This window comes from Notamacropus eugenii, chromosome 2 (genome assembly GCF_028372415.1).
Source record: "Notamacropus eugenii isolate mMacEug1 chromosome 2, mMacEug1.pri_v2, whole genome shotgun sequence".
Classification (NCBI taxonomy): Eukaryota; Metazoa; Chordata; class Mammalia; order Diprotodontia; family Macropodidae; genus Notamacropus; species Notamacropus eugenii.
In genome coordinates this window covers 326,873,008-326,892,084 of record NC_092873.1, presented here as the reverse complement: position 1 = coordinate 326,892,084, position 19,077 = coordinate 326,873,008, and the positions used below count along the sequence as shown (strand labels likewise).

Here is a 19,077-nt window from a genome sequence, read left to right as displayed (position 1 = left end):
CTCCCCACCCATCCCCAAGCAATTTGATATAGGTTATACATATGTAGTCATGCAAAATACTAGAAGTCTATTGATGTATGTGAACCACAAAGACTTTATTATCAGCTTAATGATGTTAAATCAGTTTAGATTTCTGTAGAGCCACCTTGTGGTTAGATAATTTAACATCAGGTGTTTCAAACTTTCTTATTTGTGAATGACTCTCACATAGGAACAATACTACCATTAGAACAAGAGCCTGAGTGTTTGACCACTAGAGTCCTCCTGGTTCAGTTGCTGACTCCAGAGCAACTAATCTTTTGCCAGACCTACCTATGGAGGCCGAGATGGGTTACAGATATATTGAACTGGGACTGAAAAGGCTATTTCTCATAAAAATAATATTACAAATAAGAATTAGGTTCTATAATTGAGTTACATAATGAGTTAAACAGACTTTTTGGCTTAACCTAGATACCTAGTCCTCTTTCTTAACGTTTTCCCTCTTTGTGTTCCAAATTTCAAACAACTGACTTTTGATTGAACTTTTACAACGTAATCCATTTATAAGCTGGGATTACTTATATTATCTGTTTATATTTGAATGTGATTTGCTGATGACTTTTCCAGGCCAAGCATGGTAGAATTTGTACTTAGACTGCTAAGAGGCATATATAACGTCATCCATTATTAGTTCCTAAACCTGTATGAGATGATCTGATCAAGAGGAGCTAAGATTTCTTTTTTCTACTCTTTTTAAGAAGCAGGTAAAGTTATTTTGTCTATATACATTTAGGTAACAGCAGAAGGACATTGTAGGGTCAGTGATTACATTCCAGTGTTTAATTTGAGTAAGATAGCATAAGGAAAAGTTGTACTCATATACTTTGTCCTTAGCTATTTATTTCCTTGATTTTTTACATCTTCATAGTCTATTCAAAATATTTTCCTAAGTTTTTAAAATATTTTTTAAAATTATGACAACAAATAATCAATGGACATGAACATTCTCATATACAAAGATATATGAGAATATGTAAAATATATAATATATATAGAATATATAAAAGAGTACTGTATATATACTTGTGAATCTATTATGTACAATTTATTTTTAAAAATTAAATATTACTCCAATTGCTAGTACTAACATTGCCCTGCTTATCTTTCTCCTGAATTTCCTTCTGCTCTCTTTTGTGTGTTTTTAAATGTTTCATTGATGCTCTTTTCTTTTTCTTTTGTATTATATAACTACCATTTATAACTACCCGCTTCTCCAAATTAAAAGCCTCCATATTAATACATAAATATACCTAAGCAAAACAGATTTATATTGTATGATGTCTGTCAGAAAGCATGTTTTTTGAAAAAAAATTGCTTTATTTTTCCCCACTTATGTGTAAAAACAATTTTTAACATTTTTTTAAAACTTTCCAAATTATCTCCCTCTCCCCTCCACCATCCCTATCCCCACTTCCTTGAGAAGGGAAGCAATTCTATATAGATTATACATGTGTATTCATGCAAAACATTTCCATATTAGTAATGTTGTGAAAGAAAACATAGACCAAAAAAAGACCTCAAGAAATATAAAGAAAGTAAAATAAGTATACTTCAATCTGTATTCACACATCATCAGTTGTTTCTCTGGGGATGGATAGCATTTTTCATCATAAATCCTTTAGAGTTATCTTGGATTATTGGATTGCTGAGAATAGCTAAGTCATTAACAGCTAGTCATCTTACAATATTGCTGTTAGATTGTACACAGTACATTTCACTTTGCATCAGCTCACGTAAGTCCATGCTTTTCTGAGAGCATCCTGTTCATAATATTCCATCATAATCACATACCAAAATTTGTTTAGCCATTCCCCAATTGATGGGCATTGCTTCAATTTCCAGTTCTTTGCCTTCAGAAAAGAGCTGCTATAAATACTTTTGTATATATAAGTCTTTTTCCTTTTGGTTTTTATCTCTTTTGGGATACAGACCTGGTATAGCATTGCTATGTGAAAGGGTATGGATGGTTTTGAGCATGGTTCCAAATTGCTCTATAAAATGGTTGAATAAATTCATAACTCCATCAATTGTGCATTAATGTCTTATTTTTCCCACATCCCCTCCAACATTTGTCATTTACCTTTTCTGTCTTGTTAGGCAATCTAATAGGTATGAGGTAGTATCTCAGAATTGTTTTAATTTGCATTTCTCTAATCAATTGAGTTAGTATATTTTTTATATGACTATAGATAGATTTGATTACTTCATCTGAAAACTGATCATATCTTTTTATCATTTATCAGTTGGGGAATGGTTCTTATTTTTATAAATTTGACTCAGTTCTCTATATGTTTGAGAAATGAGACCTTTATTGGAGAAACTTGGTTCAAAGCTTTTTTCAGTTACTATTGCTAACTGTATTTCCCTCCATCATATTGCCCCCCCCCATTTATTCTGTTCTCTCTCTTCTTTCACCCCGTCCCTCCTCAAAGATATTTTGCTTCTGACCACCCCCTCCTCCAATATGCCCTTCCTTCTATAACCTTTTCCCCTTTTCTTATCCCTTTCCCCTACTATTTTCCTGTAGGGAAAGTAAGATAGATTTTTATACCCAATTGAGTGTGTATGTTATTTCCTCTTTGAGCCAATTTTGATAAGAGTAAGTAAGGTTTGCTCACTTCCCCTCACCTCCCTCTTCTTCTTCTCCACTGTAAAAGTTTTTTCTTGCCTCTTTTTAAGTGAGGTAATTTGCCTCATTCCACCTCTCCCTTTCCTGTTCCTCTCACCTCTTAATTTTATTTGTTTAGATATCATCCCTTCCTATTCAACTCACACCTCTGCCCTCTGCCTATATTTATATTCCCTCCGACTATCCTAATAATGAGAAAGGTCATATGAATTACAATTATCTTCCCATGTAGGAATGTAAACAACTTAAGCCTATATAAATACTTTATGATTTTCCTTTCCTTTTTACCTTTTTATGCTTCTCTTGGGTCTTGTATTTAAAAGTTACATTTTCTATTCAACTCTGGTCTTTTCATCAGTAATGCTTGGAAGTCCCCCTTTTCACTCAATTGCCATTTTTCCCTCTGGAGGATTATATTCTGTTTTGCTAGGTAGGTGATTCTTGGTTATAATCCTACCTCCTTTGTTCTCCAGAATATCTTATTCCCAGTTCTCCAGTTCTTTAATGTAGAAGTTGCTAAATCTTAGGTTATCCTGAATGTGGCTCTACCATACTTGAATTGTTTCTTTCTGGCTGCTCCAATATTTTCTACTTGGTATATTGTTAGATATGTAAACAGTTGCTGTGGATATCCATATATATCCATATACACACATATCTATCTATCTATCTGTCTGTCTGTCTGTCTGTCTGTCTGTCTACCAATTGAATCACACAGAATAATAAGCACTCCGTTTACTCAAAGCTTGATCTTGGGCCAAGAAACTAAAGCATAGCATAACAACTTATTACCAGGGTGGCCACATAACCTTAAACATACACAAAAGAAATTTACTCTTTCCTCCCAACAAGTATGGGCACAAGGCCTACAATCAAAATAAATCATTCAGTATATAACATACATTCTTTGGAGGGCAGAATCTTTGGGGTATGAGCAACCAGCTCCTCCTCCCTCAGGTACTGTCCCAAAATACTGTTTATACAATCAGGAGATCCCAGGCCAGGGTCTTACCTTAGCAGAACATATACCCAGGGGTAGCAGAGAATGTAACACACTCCACCCCTAGGTAACATTAGGTTGCAATCCCCTCAGTCAAAACAGATGTTGAAGTCCTGAAAGTCCTTGTTGGGGTGTGTCCTTCTTTCTGTGTTACTGTTGCAGGCTCCTACCTGGCACTCTCAGATGCACACATGCTCTAGTGAGCTAAAGAGTCCAAGTCCTAACACTGTTCCAGCCCCTGCTTCCAAGTCCTAAGGGGCAGCTGGGCAACAAAGCCAACAGGGTGGGTCTCTGGGGAGTTGTGGCACTTCCCCCATCCCACCATAGACAACTCGACCCCTTGGGTCCCAACCCATCCCAAGGGGACATAGCAGGAAAGCACTTTCACTGTTCCTGCCTTGCTGCAAAGTTTTCATCTTGCCCCAGGGCAGAGTCACAAGCTCTGTGATTTCTCCTCTTTCAGGTCCACTGACTCTCCCACTTGTCTAGGGCTAAGTCAGTCTGGGTCTCCTATAGCATTTCTTCAACTCTTGCAGCTCTCTAGCTCCCTTCTTATCAAGGGTACCCACAGTTTTCAGCAAAATCATTTCAAGGCCTTTAGGGGTAGAGGGCACATCCTCCACTCTCATCCCTTGGGAAGACTCTGTAGAACCATAGCTACAATAACTGGGAAACAGCTATCCCAGTCCCACTAAATCCCATACTAACATCATCCACTTGTTCAGGGGAAAGGTCAGCACCCTGAAAGTGGAGAAAATCAGTTTCTTTCAAGCAGATCCAGTAGACAGGTCTCCAATTGTCTGGTGATCATAGCGCACACCTTGCCATTGCCAGCAGTAATAAACAATGCAGAAAGATACTAACATCATCCACCTATTCAGAGGAAAGGTTAGCACCCTGCAAGTGGAGAAAATCAATTTCTAATATCATCCACCTATTCAGAGGAAAGGTCAGCACCCTGAAAGTGGAGAAAATATGTCACCAGACCAAGAAAGCATCAGTATGTGGGTTCACATTCAAAGCTAGGGAGTCCCTTAACAACAACTTCCCAGAGTCTTGTCCAAGAAATCAAAAGGTCTCAGGTGAAGTGTCCTTCCCATGAATGAGCCCCAAGTCAAGATGTAATTTTCCAGAATATATACTGATAGACTCAGAGCCAGAAGGTGCAAAAGCTTACATGACTCAGCACTGGGTATGTTACAACTGTGAATGACCAGGGTTCAAAGGAGATTGATCCTTTGGATATTTACCATTTAGCATGAGGTTGGGAAACTGAGATTGTCATGGCCATGGATCCTGGGAAACTAAACTCCAAAAAATAATAACAAAAATCCCACCTTGCTTACACTTACATTTGGGAAATCTGGAATTTGGCTATATCATTCCTGGGAGTTTTCATTTTGGGATCTCTTTCATCAAGTGGATTCTTTCAATTTCTACCCTCTGGTTCTGGAATATCAGGGCAGTTTTCCGTGATAATTTCTTTCTTTCTTTTTTTAATGTATTTATTTAACTTTTAACATTCATTTTCACAAAATTTTGGGTTCCAAATTTTCTCCCCATTTCTCCCCTCCCCCCACCCCAAAATGCCAAGCATTCTAATTGCCCCTATCACCAATCTGCCCTCTCTTCTATCATCCCTCCCTTCCCTTGTCCCCATCTTCTCTTTTGTCCTGTAGGGCAAGATAACTTTCTATATCCCATTACCTATATTTCTTATTTCCTAGTAGCAAGAACAATATTCAACTGTTGTTCCTTAAACTTTGAGTTCCAACTTCTCTTCATCCCTCCCTCTCCTCCCATTCCCTTTGGGAAGGCAAGCAATTCATTATAGGCCATATCTGTGTAGTTTTGCAAATGACTTCCATAATAGTCAGGTTGTGTAAGACTAACTATATTTCCCTCCATCCTATCCTACCCCCATTGCTTCTATTCTCTCTTTTGATCCTGTCCCTCCCCAAGAGTGTTGACTTTAAATTGCTCCCTCATCCCACTGCCCTCCCTTCCATCATCCCCCCTACCCTGCTTATCCCCTTCTCCCCCACTTTCCTGAATTCTAAGATAGGTTTTCATACCAAAATGAGTGTGCATTTTATTCCTTCCTTTAGTCGAATGTGATGAGAGTAAGCTTCACGTTTTTCTCTCACCTCCCTTCCTTTTCCCTCCACTAAAAAGTCTTTTGCTTGCCTCTTTTATGAGAGATAATTTGCCCCATTCCATTTCTCCCTTTCTCCTCCCAATATATTTCTCTCTCACCCCTTGATTTCATTTTTTAAAGATATGGTCCCATCTTATTCAATTTGCTCTTCTCTATCTCTCTTTCTGTGTGTGTGTGTGTGTGTGTGTGTGTGTGCGTGTGTGTAATCCCACCAACTACTCAGATACTGAAAAGTTTCATTCCTTGATAATTTCTTGAAAAATGATGTCTAGGCTTTTTTGTTAATCATGGCTTTCAGGTAGTTCAGTAATTTTAAAATGAACCCTCCTATATCTGTTTTCCAGGTCAGTTGTTTTTTCAATGAGATATTTCACATTGTCTTCTATTTTTCATTCCTTTGGTTTAGAATTTCTTGATTTTTTATAAAGTCGTTAGCTTCCATTTGCTCCATTCTAATTTTTGAGGAATTATTTACTTCAGTGAGCTTTTAGACTTCTTTTTCCATTTGGCTAATTCTGCTCTTTAAGACATTCTTCTTTTCATTGGCTTTTTGGACTCCTTTTGCCATTTGGGTTAGTCTGTTTTTTAAGGTGTTATTTTCTTTAATATTTTTTGGAGTCTTCTTTAGCAAACTGTTCACTCATTTTTTCATGGTTTTCTTGCATCACTCTCATTGTTCCTCTAGCTCTCTTACTTGACTTTCAAAATTCTTTTTGAGCTCTTGCATGACCTGAGACCAATTTTTATTTTTCTTGCAGGCTTTTCATGTAAAAGCTTTGACTTTACTGTCTTTTTCTGGTTATATCTTTTCATCTTCTTTGTTACCAAAGTAAGATTCTATAGTCTGAGTTTTTACACTGTTTGCTTATTTTCCCAGCCAATTACTTGTCTTTTTAACTCTTTGTTAAAGTAGGACTCTGCTTCCACTGTGGAGGGTATACTGTCCCAAGCTTCAGGAGTTTTGTGCAGCTGTCAGCAATATTTCTAGGGGCCTATAAATTTTCATTTCTTCCAAGGTGGTATGATTGAAAAAGAGATGTTTACCCCTTTCTTGTCCTGTGCTCTGGTCTATGAGTGACCACAAGTACTTTTCTGCCTTGAAACTGTGAGAGGGATTCCCTCTCCACTGCAACCACAAGCTCTGTCATGACAGCACTCCTCCTCAACCCAGGACCATCAACCAGGACTGTAAGCCAGATCCAAGCAAGGCAAAGCTAGGGACTTCTGCCTCAGTACCAGTAAAGAGATCCCTACAGTTCCCCCTCTGATCAGCCTCTTGATCCCCCCACTGTCTGTGGGCTGGGAGCTCCAGAAGCAACCCCTTTTGCCACTGCCACCCTGGGGTTGGGGCAGGATTGCACCCCTCTCTCTCCCAGGTCCTAAGAGACCTTTCCTATTGACTAAGTTGTCTTTGGCATTTGTGAGTTGGGAAGTTTGGAAACTGCCGCAGCTGCAAGACATCCAGTCCCCTTAGGCCTGCTCCAGGTTTCCCTGGGCTGGTCTGTGCCAGCATGGCTTAAGCTGGACTATACTCTTTTCTCAGACCGGTGTAACGGATCTTTCCTGTCAACCTTCTTGGGTTGGAAATATGTTTCACTTTGTCATTTTGTGTTTCACTCTGTCATTTTGTTACTCTCAAATTTGTTGAGTCATTTTTGCAGGGGCTTGAGGGAGAGCTCAAGCAAGTCCCTGCTTTTACTCCACCATCCTGGCTCTGCCCACCATGCTCATCATTTCTTACATCACAGTAATACTCTATTACAATCATATACTACAGCATGTTTAGTTATTCCCCAGTAGATGGGCATCTCTTCATTTTCCAATTCTTAGGCACCGCAAAAAGAGTTGCTATAAATATTTTTGCACAAATAGAGCCTTTTCCTTTTTTCCTTTATTTTTAAATCTCTGGGATATGGCCATAGTAGTGGTATTGCTGGATTAAAGGATATGACAGTTTTATAGCCCTTTGGGCATGGTTCCAAATTGCTCTCCAGAGTGGGTGGATCAATTCACAACTACACCAACAGTAAGTACATTAAAGTCTCAGTTTTCCCACATCCCCTCCAACATTTATCATTTTTCTTTTTGTCATATTAGCCAATCTGATAGGTATGAGGTGGTTCCTCAGAGTTGTTTTAATTTGCATTTTTCTAATGATATTGATTTAGAGTATTTTTTCATATGACTATAGATAGGTAAAACTACCTGTTCAGATCTTTTGACCATTTTTCATTTGGGGAATGACTTGTATTCTCATGCATTTGATTCAGTTCTCTATATATTTGAGAAATGAGGCCTTTATCAGAGATACTTACTGTAAAAATTTTTTCCTAGCTTTCTGCTTTCCTTCTAATCTTGATTTCATTGGTTTTGTTTGTGCAAAACCTTTTTAATTTAATATGATCAAAATTGGGCCTAAATTCTTTTCTTATCCACAGATTTGACAGGTAGACTATTCCATGCTCCCTTAATCTGCTTATGGTATTACCCCTTCTGTTTAAATCACAGACCCATTTTGACTTATCTTGGTATACAGTATCAGATATTGGTCTATACCTAGGTTTCTAGTTTTCCTAGCAGTTTTTGTTGAATAGTGAGTTCTTGTTGCAACAACTTGAATCTTTGGGTTTATCAAAGAATAAATTACTATGGTCATTTACTACATTGTGTTGTGTTCCTAATTGATTTCACTGATCCACCACTCATTTTCTTAGCCTGCACCGTATTGTTTTGATGATTACCACTTTATAATACATTTCGATGTACTCTGCAATCAAGTGACGCTGGCCCCCTTGCTATTCCTTGATCAAATTCTCCATCTCCTGACTTCATGAAACTTCATTTACTCTCCCATTCCCTGAATGTTCTTTTTCTCCTCACCTCTGTCTCTTGGCTTCCTTGACTTCCTTCAAGATTCATCTAAAATCTTACTTCTCCAAGAAACCTTTTGTAATCCCACATCATGCTAGCATCTTCTATCTAATATTATCTCTAATTTATTCTGAATTTATCTTGTTTGTACATAGTTGTTTGCATGTTATCTCCCCTATTAGATTGTGAGTTCCTTGAGGGCCAGGACTATTTTTGCCCTTTTTTGTATCCCTAGCACTTAATAAATGCTTATTGACTTAACTTGACAATGACTTGATAAGAAAAATGCAAATCAAAAAATCCCTCATGTTTCACCGCATACCCAGAAATTGGTTTGAATTGACATAATCAATGTTGGATGGGTTGGGGGAAGATAGGTAGGCGTATTAGTGCATTTTGCAATTATTCTGGAAAACACTTTGTAATTAGACAAATAAAGAAAGTATATAATGTCCGTACCCTTTGAGTCAAAGATTCCCTTACTAGGAGATGAGATACCACCAAAATAGAAACACTGTCACTGTTTCGTTTATCTCAGTCATATTCTATACTCCCAGACTTCCTGGATAGGTTCCCTCAACGTGTGTTAAGCCTAGAAATTCCATGGCCAAAGTAGTCTGGGAAACTGATCAAAAAACAGTATTAAAAAAACCAGTAAAATAAAAAAACCCCAGCAAAAACAGTGTGTCTTTAGGTACTCATTGGATGCTACAGACTATATATGTTAATACTAGCTGAGACATATTCATATAGTTTAGCATCTTTTATTTTCACAATAACCCTTTAGTGTAGAGACTACAGGAATTATTATCCTCATTTTATGGATAAGAAAACTCAAGCTCAAAAAGGTTATATCACTTGCTAAAATTAGAATGTGTATACCTCTTAACTATAAATCCAATCCTCTTTCCACTACCCTGTCTTTATTCAGAGTAGTCACTGTAAGTTATAGTAGTCAGGAAATTTTTGTAATCTCTCCATACCTTGTAAGTTGGAGGATAAGAATCACATTATATAAGACTTGGAAAGGACCTCAGATTCAACCTAATTCAACCCCAACTTAGCATGAATCCCTTCCACAACTTCCCTAATAAGGAGCTTTCAGCCAGTCCTTAAGGAAGAAGAAACTCACATGCACCTGAAGCACAATTCATTTTATGGTTTAGAAATCCCCTTATGTTCTTGGTTGTACTTCAGTTTGTCAATGCCTTTCTTAAAGCATAGTAACCAGAACTGACTATACCATAGGGACTAGCACCTAGTAGTATAGGTGTGATCTAGCTACAGTGGACATTGGGACTATTACCTCCTTCATTCTGGAATAATTGTGAACATATCACAAGGAATATTCATCTTGGACTTGAAATGTTTTATTTTATTTACTTTTATTTTCACTTAAAAAATAGAATTTGTTATGGATTCTGCCTGTGGGACGCCAGGATTTGATAGGTAAACTTTCACCTTATTTTGCCCAGAACCTTCACTTTCTGGCCATCTTCACATCATACAGCAGCCCAGCCCCTTTTCTGCCTTTCAGTTTTCTGAACCATCTTTCATTAGAATATAAACAACTTGAGGGTAAGGACTATCTTACATGTTTATTTTTAGGTCTCTGCTGGTTAGTATTAGTACACTATAAATACTTAATATATGTTCTCTCTATCTAGCAAGATATCTGTCTAAGGTTGTAAATTCCTATGAGGCTGGGACTGTCTATAGTCTAAGCTTTTTATAGCTATTTTTGTATATAAAAGATGTATATAAAGCACATTTAAATGCTTAATAAGTAAAAACCTTTCAGCAAACTCCCTGTAGTAAGAATGCTAGGAAAGTCTTTGTGTCTATCCCTTGCTTAAGGTTTCTTTTACTGCTATATTTTCTTGTTTTAGCAACAAGAACTGTGAAATTGACCACCATCGAGAACGATATGAAAAGTTGAAGTGGCAGTTGGAAAGAAAACTCCAGGAACTGGATGGTGAACTTGCTTTGCAGAAACAGGTATGATATATTTGGAAGTCTTTTCTGCTGCTTTCTGACCGCCAAAGCTAGCTAGACTTTAAGGCTGTTTTATTTGAGGCAATTGGGGTTAAGTGACTTGCCCAGGGTAACACAGCTACTAAATGCCTGAGGCCGGATTTGAACTCAGGTCCTCCTGATTCCAGGGCCAGTGCTCTATCCATTGAATCACCTAGCTTCCCTCCTTTGAGGCTATTTTAAAAAGTCACAGGTTGAGGAAGAAGAGATTGGGAGTTTTTTCAAACACAAATCATATCTCTGGCTCTTAAGGCAGAAATGTTTACATAAGTTTTCATTGACTAAAAATCTAAAGAGTAAAATTAGTGTGTTTGGGAGTCTGGAATATACATTAACATCTCTAGAAATCTACCAGAGTGCTTCATTCTCCCATGCTAAATAAATCTAAGAGTTGCTTAATCAGTGACTTGAGGGAAATATAAAGTAGCAAGTATCATTCAAGTCCCCTCCAACACTACCTGACTCTAAAACAGAAGGACCCTTTTCACCTTCTTTTAAATTGTAATAGCTGAATCTTTCTCAACAGACATCAATACATAAATATTATCATAATTCTAAATATAGATTTATTAATTGGCAAGAACAGCCCCAAATCAGCAAATGCTTTTTGCTTTTTAAAATTCTTGGCTCTAACATCTGTGAAATCCTAGCCCTGGTAAGGAAAAGGTCTAAAGCAAAGGTGTCAGACCCTGCTGGCCAGTAACTCTCAAGTGGAGCCTGAACCAGAGTGAAGTGAATGTTTAACAAATACATAAATATTTAGCAAAGTAATAAAAATACAGCAGAACACAGATAATGTTAATATGTGGTTTCCTAAGTTAATATGAAGGGATACTTATGTACAGGTTAGTAGATCCTGTTACTATTTGAGTTTAACATCACTGGTCTGAAGGACACACATATTACTCCTAAAAATTAAGGACTAGATTACCAAATTCATAGGGCACTGGAAATGTTCTAGGTGAAAAGATAGTATTACTTTTGCTCACTACTGACTTCATGGAGATGAAAAGTGATAGCACTTATTGGCTTCCTGCATTTGATTCAAGATAATTTTGTCCAAAGAATAGCCCTGCTCTCTCAAATAAACTGAAATTTCTTTTTTAAAAAATTATTATTTATTTTAAACATTCTTTTCTTTTTAAATTTTGAGTTCCAAATTCTCACCCTCCCATACCCCCTGAGAAGGCAAACAATATGATATTAATTATACATGTGGAATCATGCAAAACAAATTTCCATATTAACACTGTTTTTTAAAGCAAGAGAAATAAAGAGAAAATTATTTCAGTTTGCATCCAAGAGTTCCTCAGTTCTCTCTCTGGAGGTAGATAGCATCTTTTCATCATGAGTCTTTTGAAACTGTCTTGAATCATTGTATTGTTCAAAGTAGCAAAGTCTTTTACAGTTGATCATCATTATAACATTGCTGTCACTGTGTATGATTTTCCAAATCTCACTTCACTTTGTATCTGTTCATATAGGTCTTGCTAAGTTTTTCTGAAACACCTCATCATTTCTTTTCTTTCTTTTTTTTCAGGTAGAGGAGTTGATAATTAATTAGTTAATTTTTAGTTTTCAACATTCACTTCCACAAGATTTTGAGTTCCAAAATTTCTCCCCCTCTCTCCTTTCTTCCCACCCCAAGACATGACGCATTACGATTATATCTTCTCCCAATGTGTCCTCCTTCTATCACACCTCACCCTTCTCTCATCCACTACCCCTCTATTTTCTTGTAGGACAAGATAGATTTCTATACCCCATTGCCTGTATGTCTTATTTCCCAGTTGCATGTAAAAACAATTTTTTGCATTCATTTTTAAAACTTTCATTTCTAACTTCTTTCCCTCCCTCCCCACACATCCCCACTGAGAAGGCAAGCAATTCGATATAGATTATATATGTATAGTCATGCAAAACACTTCCTTAATAGTCATGTTGTGATAAACTAATTATATTTTCCTCCATCCTGTCCTGCCCCCCATATACTCTATTCTCTCTTTTGACCCTGCCCCTCCTCAAAAGTGTTTACTTCTAATTACCCTCTCCTGCTATTTGCCCTTCCTTATATCATTCCCCCACCCCCATTTATCTCTTTCCCCCCATCTTCCTGTAGTGTAAGATAGATTTTCATACCAAATTGAGTGTGCATGTTATTCCCTCCTTAAGCCAAATCTAATGAGAGTAAGGTTTACTCTTTCCCTCTTACCTCCCCACTTTCCCCCTCCATTAAAGAAGCTTTTTCTTGCCTCTTTTATATGAGAGATAATTTGCCCCTTCTGTTTCTCCCTTTCTCCTCCCAATATATTCCTCTTTCACCTCTTAATTTTATTTTTAAATATCATCCCTACTCAACTCACCCTATGCCCTCTGTCTGTATAATCCTTCAAATTACTCTAATACTGAGAAAAGTCTCAAGAGTTACAAATATTATCTTTCCATGTAGGAATGTAAATAGTTCATCTTTAGCTCTTCCATGGCCTGAGCCCATTGAGTGGGCTGGGATATAGAAGCCTTGACTTTTGTGTCTTTCCCTGATGGTAAGCATTGTTCTTCCTCATCAGAAAGGAAGGGAGGAAATGCCTGTTCACCAAGAAAGTAACCTTCTGTAGTCTTATTTCTTTTCCCTTTTCTGGGCATTTTCCCAGCCAGTGACTTGACTTCTGAATATTCTCTTCACACCCACTTCGCCTCCGGATCTTCCCAGCCAGAGCTTGGGGTCTGAGATTCAAATGCTGCTTCCCAGCCTCAGGGCTTTGGGTGGGGGCAGGGCTGCTAGTCAGTGTGAGATCAAGTTCAGGTGCTCAGGCGGGAGTGCTGGTACATAGGGCACATTCATATTCTTGTCTCAGAGGGGAATGCAAGTATAAAGATAGTTCCATTCTCACTAGGGAAAAAGACAGCCTCCTCCTCCCAGTGGCTTCACACACTGTAGCTGCTCCAGAATTCGCTGGGAGTTCTTTTTTACAGATGTTCTATGGGCGGTGGGTTTGGAGCTATGTGTATGTGCGTCTTTCTACTCCACCATCTTGGCTCCGCCCCAATAGTTCATCTTTAGTAAGTCCCTTATGATTTCTCTTTCCTGTTTACCTTTTCATGCTTCTCTTGATTCTTGTGTTTGAAAGTCAAATTTTCTATTCAGCTCTGGTCTTTTCATCAAGTATTCTTGAAAGTCCTCTATTTTATTGAAGTTTGATTTTTTCCCTTGAAGTATTATATTCAGTTTTGCTGGGTAAGTGATTCTTGGCTTTGATCCTCGTTCCTTTGAACTCTGGAATATCATATTCCAAGCCCTTCGATCCCTTAAAGTAGAAGCTTATGTTATTTTGATTGTGTTTCCACAATACTTGAATTGTTTCTTTCTGGCTACTTGCAATATTATCTCCTTGACCTAGCAACTGTGGAATTTGACTGCAATGTTCCTAGGAGTTTTCCTTTTGGGATCTCTTTCAGAGGCAATCAGTGGATTCTTCCAATATCTATTTTACCCTCTGGTTTTAGAATATTAGGGTACTTTTTCTTGATAATTTCATGAAAGGTGATGTCTAGACTTTTTTTTGATCATGACTTTCATGTAGTCCCGTAATTTTTAAATTGTCTCTCCTGGATCTATTCTCCAGGACAGTTGTTTTTCCAATGAGATACTTCACATTGTGTGCTATTTTTTCATTTCTTTGGTATTGTTTTATAATTTCTTAATTTTTCATAAAGTCATTAGCCTCCATATGCTCCATTCTTATCTCTAAGGAGTTATTTTCTTTAGTGAGCTTTTGGACATCCTTTTCCATCTGGACAATCCTGCTTTTTAGGGCATTCTTCTCCTCAGTGGCATTTTGGATCTCTTTTGCTATTTGGGGTAGTCTATTTTTGAAGGTGTTATTTTCTTCACTATTTTTTTGCATCCCTTTTAGCAAACAGTTGACTTGTTTTTCTTGGTTTTCTTGCATCACTCTCATTTCTCTTCCCAATTTTTCCTCTACTCCTCTTACTTGATTTTCAGAATCCTTTTTGAACTCTTCCATGACCTGAGACCAATTCATATTTTTCTTGGAGGCTTTGGATGTAGAAGCTTTGACTTTGTTATCTTCTTCCCTTTGTATATTTTGGTCCTTCTTGTCACTAAAGTAAGATTCTATAGTCCAATTCTATTTTACTTGCCATTTACTTGACTTTTGTGCTCTTTGTCAAGGTAGTTCTCTGTTTTCAGTGGGTGTGTGGGGGGGTGTGCAGTCAGCTTCTTGAACCCCTCACACTCTGTGGGCCTAGAGCTACAGAAACAGCTACTGCTGCCTTCCCTGCTGCCGCTGTGGCTGCCACAGGCTCCTCTACCCTCTCCACCCCCCTGGGGCTGTGACCAGACCCCCTATTTTTACACAGGTCTGACACGTTTTTTTCCACTGATCTTTCAATTTGTCCTTGGCATTTTGGGGTTGTGAAGTCAGGAAATCACCACAGGTGCCAATGATTCAGTCCTCCCCTCTCCTTCCCCAGCCCTGATTAGGTCCCCTCTGAGCCAGGGTGGCCCATGCTGGACTGTGCTCTGCTCCCGGCATGGTGTGATAAACCTTTCCCATCAACCTTCCAAGCTTTCTTAGGCTGGAGATTTGCTTCACTCCATCATTCTGTGAGTTCTGCCGCTCCAGAATTTGTTTAGAGTCATTTTTTACAGGTATTTCACTGGCTTGGCAGGGAGAGCTCTAGAAGTCCCTGCTTCTACTCTGCCATCTTGGCTCCACCCCCTAAACTGAAATTTCTTAGAAGTCATCTTTTTGAATATTGTTAATTTGAGAAAATACACAATTCATATGTATTCAATTTTGAACTTGAAAGGGCATTAGAGATTATCCTATCCAAACCTCAGTTTACAGATAAGTAAACTGAGACCTAGAGAAGTAAAATGGTTATATTTGTCCAAGGCCACATAGATAGTAACAGAATTAAGATTTGAATCCAGATATTCTGTACACTCAGTGCTTTTACTATACTCCATTCAAAAAAAATATATTATTGAGCTCTTACTATGCCAAGCATAATAAATAGGTACCTGGGAGAAGAAGGATGGGGAGAAAAGGGAAGGGAGGGCATACAGAAAAGAATAAGGCATAAACTTCCCCCTTCATGGAGTTTATGGTCTAGTGGAGAAGATGAGACATGTATAATAGATAACTATAAACTCACATGAAATTTTAAAGTGTAATGTATTAAAATCATTTTGTTTCAGACAGTAGAAAGGTTATTTTTAGCTGAGGGTGTTGGGAACCTTTTATGAAGGAGGCAACGTTTGTTTTGAACTTTCTGGCGTGAGTTGGAAACTTGTAGATGAAACCCTTAGGAGAAGGGAAGCCATGAAGTCTTATATTTAATATGTTATGCTATTATCATTTAAATCCTCTTTTATATAGAGTGTTAATATATTGTATATTGTATAGTCACACCTGGATATTAGTGGGTAATGTAGTAAGATAGTGGGTTTGTTTTCTTTTTCTTCAGATGATGCATTTAAGTGTTATAAAATCCCTTACAGCTTTTATTTAAAGCCTGAGAAAAGAAAACATGGTAACCATTATAAGTAGAAAATTCCATGTATTATAATTTGGTCAGTTAAAAAAAAGTTCATGTACTTTTGGTACTGTTTCTTTTTTGAAAAAGTTTCTTCACATCTTATTGATGCTTTTGATTTTTACATCATAAGAGTCATTTCCTAATATGCTTTCTTTTTTCTCTTTCTTCCCTTTCAGTGAATCTTCCCTTGTAAATACATAGAGGAAAGTAGAATGTAAGAAGACTGGAAAGGTTGTACTAGGATAAATTATGCAGGGCTTTAAAAGCAAAATTGAAGATTTTATATTTGATTCTGGAGTTAGCAGGGAACCTGGAATTTACTGAATTAGAGAATGACATACTTAGACCTGAGCTTTTGGAAGCTCATTTTGGCAGCTGAGTGGAGGATGGACTGGAGGAGGGAGAGAATTGAGACAGGGAGATCAACCAGTAGCCTGTTATAACTCTAGGCATGAAGTGATGAGGATCTGCACTAAAATCAGAGGAGGGAAGGGGACTTATATGAAGACAATATTGTGAAGGTAGGAATTGACAGCATTTGGCAACAGTTTGGATATGAGGAATGATGGAAGTATGGAATCAAGGATAACATCTCAAGGGATGGTGGTGCCCTCCCTAGTAATGATTGTTGTCCTTCATTCTCAGAGAGGACCAAAATGACATCACTATGTTGGGGTTAAAGTACAGAGTGTCTGACTGTAGCTGATCAGACGAATATGAGCTTGGAAACATACCACAGATTCAGCATAAATATTCCATATGAACATTTGGAGTGCAGATATCTCTAAATTTCTATGCGTCACATTTCTTTTGAGCTACTGAAATTCTCTTCTGTTCAAACAGTATAGTGACTTTTTTGATGCAGGCACATCAGTCTGGCAGCCCTTTGCCTGTGTCTCCCATGTCTCACAATTAATTCCAGAATTCTTCAGAGAAACCTTGAGAATGTCTTTATATTGCTTTTTCTGACCTCCATGTGAGCACTTGCCTTGTATGCATTCTCTGTCTTTTATTTATTTTTATTTTTTTAAATTTATTTGTTATCAATAATCATTTCCACAAAATTTTCAGTTCCAAGTTTTCTCCCCATCTCTCCCCTCCTCCCACCCCAAAATGCTGAGCATTCTAATTACCTCTACCACTAATTGGCCCTCCCTTCTAACATCCCTCCCTTCCAACATCCCTCCCTTCCCTTATCCCCATTTTCTCTTTTGTCCTGTAGGGCAAGATAAATTGCTATACCCCATTACCTGTATGTCTTATTTCCCAGTTGTATGCAAGAACAATACTCAACAGTTGTTCCTAAAACTTTGAGTTCCAACTTCTCTTTCTTCCTCCCTCCCCACCCATCCCCACTGGGAAGGCAAGCAATTCAATATAGGCTATATTTGTGTAGTTTTTCAAATAGTCATGTTGTTTAAGACTAACTATATTTCCCTCCATCCTGTCTTCCCCCCCATTCTATCCTCCCCCCCATTTCTTCTATTCTCTCTTTTTGACCTTGTACCTCCCCAAGAGTGTTGACTTCTAATTGCTCCCTCCTCCCATTGCCCTCCCTTCCACCACCACCCTCACCCTGCTTATCCCCTTCTCCCCAACTTTCCTGTATTATAAGATGTTTTCATACCAAAATGAGTGTGCATTTTACTCCTTCCTTGATTTAAATGTGATGAGAGTAAGCTTCACATTTTCCCTCTCACCTCCCCCCTTTGTCCCTCCATTGAAGTCTTTTTCTTGCCTCTTTTATGAGAGATAATTTGCCCCATTCCATTTTTCCCTTTCTCCTCCCAATATATTCCTCTGTCACCCCTTAATTTTATTTTTTTTTAGATATGATCCCTTCCTATTCAACTCACTCTGTGCTCTCTGTCTCTCTATATGTGGGGGGTTATGTGTATAATCTTACCAACTACCCAGATACTGAAAAAATTTCAAGAGTTACAAATAGTCTTTCCATATAGGAATGTAAACAGTTCAACTTTAGTAAGTCCCTTATGATTTCTCTTTCCTGTTTACCTTTTCATGTTTCTCTTGATGCTTGAGTTTGAAAGTCAAATTTTCTATTCAGCTCTGATCTTTTCAGCAAGAATGCTTGAAAGTCCTCTATTTCATTGAAAGACAATTTTTTCCCCTGAAGTATTATACTCAGTTTTGCTGGGTGGGTGATTCTTGGTTTTAGTTCTAGTTCCTTTGACTTCTAGAATATCATGCCCTTTGATCCCTTAATGTAGAAGCTGCTAGATCCTGTATTATCCTGATTGTATTTCCACAATACTTGAATTGTTTCTTTCCAGCTGCTTGCAATAGTTTCTCTTTAACCTGATAACTCTGGAATTTGGCTACAATGTTCCTGGGAGTTTCTCTTTTTGGATGTCTTTCAGGAGGTGATCAGTGGATTCTTTCAGTATTTATTTTGCCCTCTGGTTCTAGAATCTCAGGGCAGTTTTCCTTGATAATTTCATGAAAGATGATGTCTTGACTCTTTTTTTGGTCATGGCTTTCAGGTAGTCCCATAATTTTTAAGTTGTTTCTCTTGGATCTGTTTTCCAGGTCAGTTGTTTTTCCAAAGAGATATTTCACATTATCTTCCATTTTTTCATTCTTTTGGTTTTGTTTTGTGATTTCTTGGTTTCTCATAAAGTCATTAGCCTCCATCTGTTCCATTCTAATTCTGAAAGAACTATTTTCTTCAGTGAGCTTTTGAACCTCCTTTTCCATTTGGCTAATTCTGCTTTTTAAAGCATTCTTCTCCTCATTGGCTTTTTGAACCTCTTTTGC

At 37.7% G+C, this 19,077-nt stretch overlaps 1 protein-coding gene across 9 annotated transcripts in view; it reads left to right on the top strand.

Annotated features, from left to right (window-relative positions):
* The window catches only part of CCDC57 (coiled-coil domain containing 57), a 266,795-nt gene that overhangs the window by 31,484 nt on the left and 216,234 nt on the right, over positions 1–19,077 (top strand). For all 9 annotated transcript variants that reach the window (XR_011975014.1, XM_072645391.1, XM_072645390.1 and 6 more), the window contains one exon: positions 10,590–10,698. Coding sequence is in view for 7 of the 9 variants with exons in the window: in XM_072645391.1 (XP_072501492.1) it covers positions 10,590–10,698 (109 nt within the window). In the remaining 2 variants the exon portion in view is untranslated. The remainder of the gene's footprint in view (positions 1–10,589; positions 10,699–19,077) is intronic.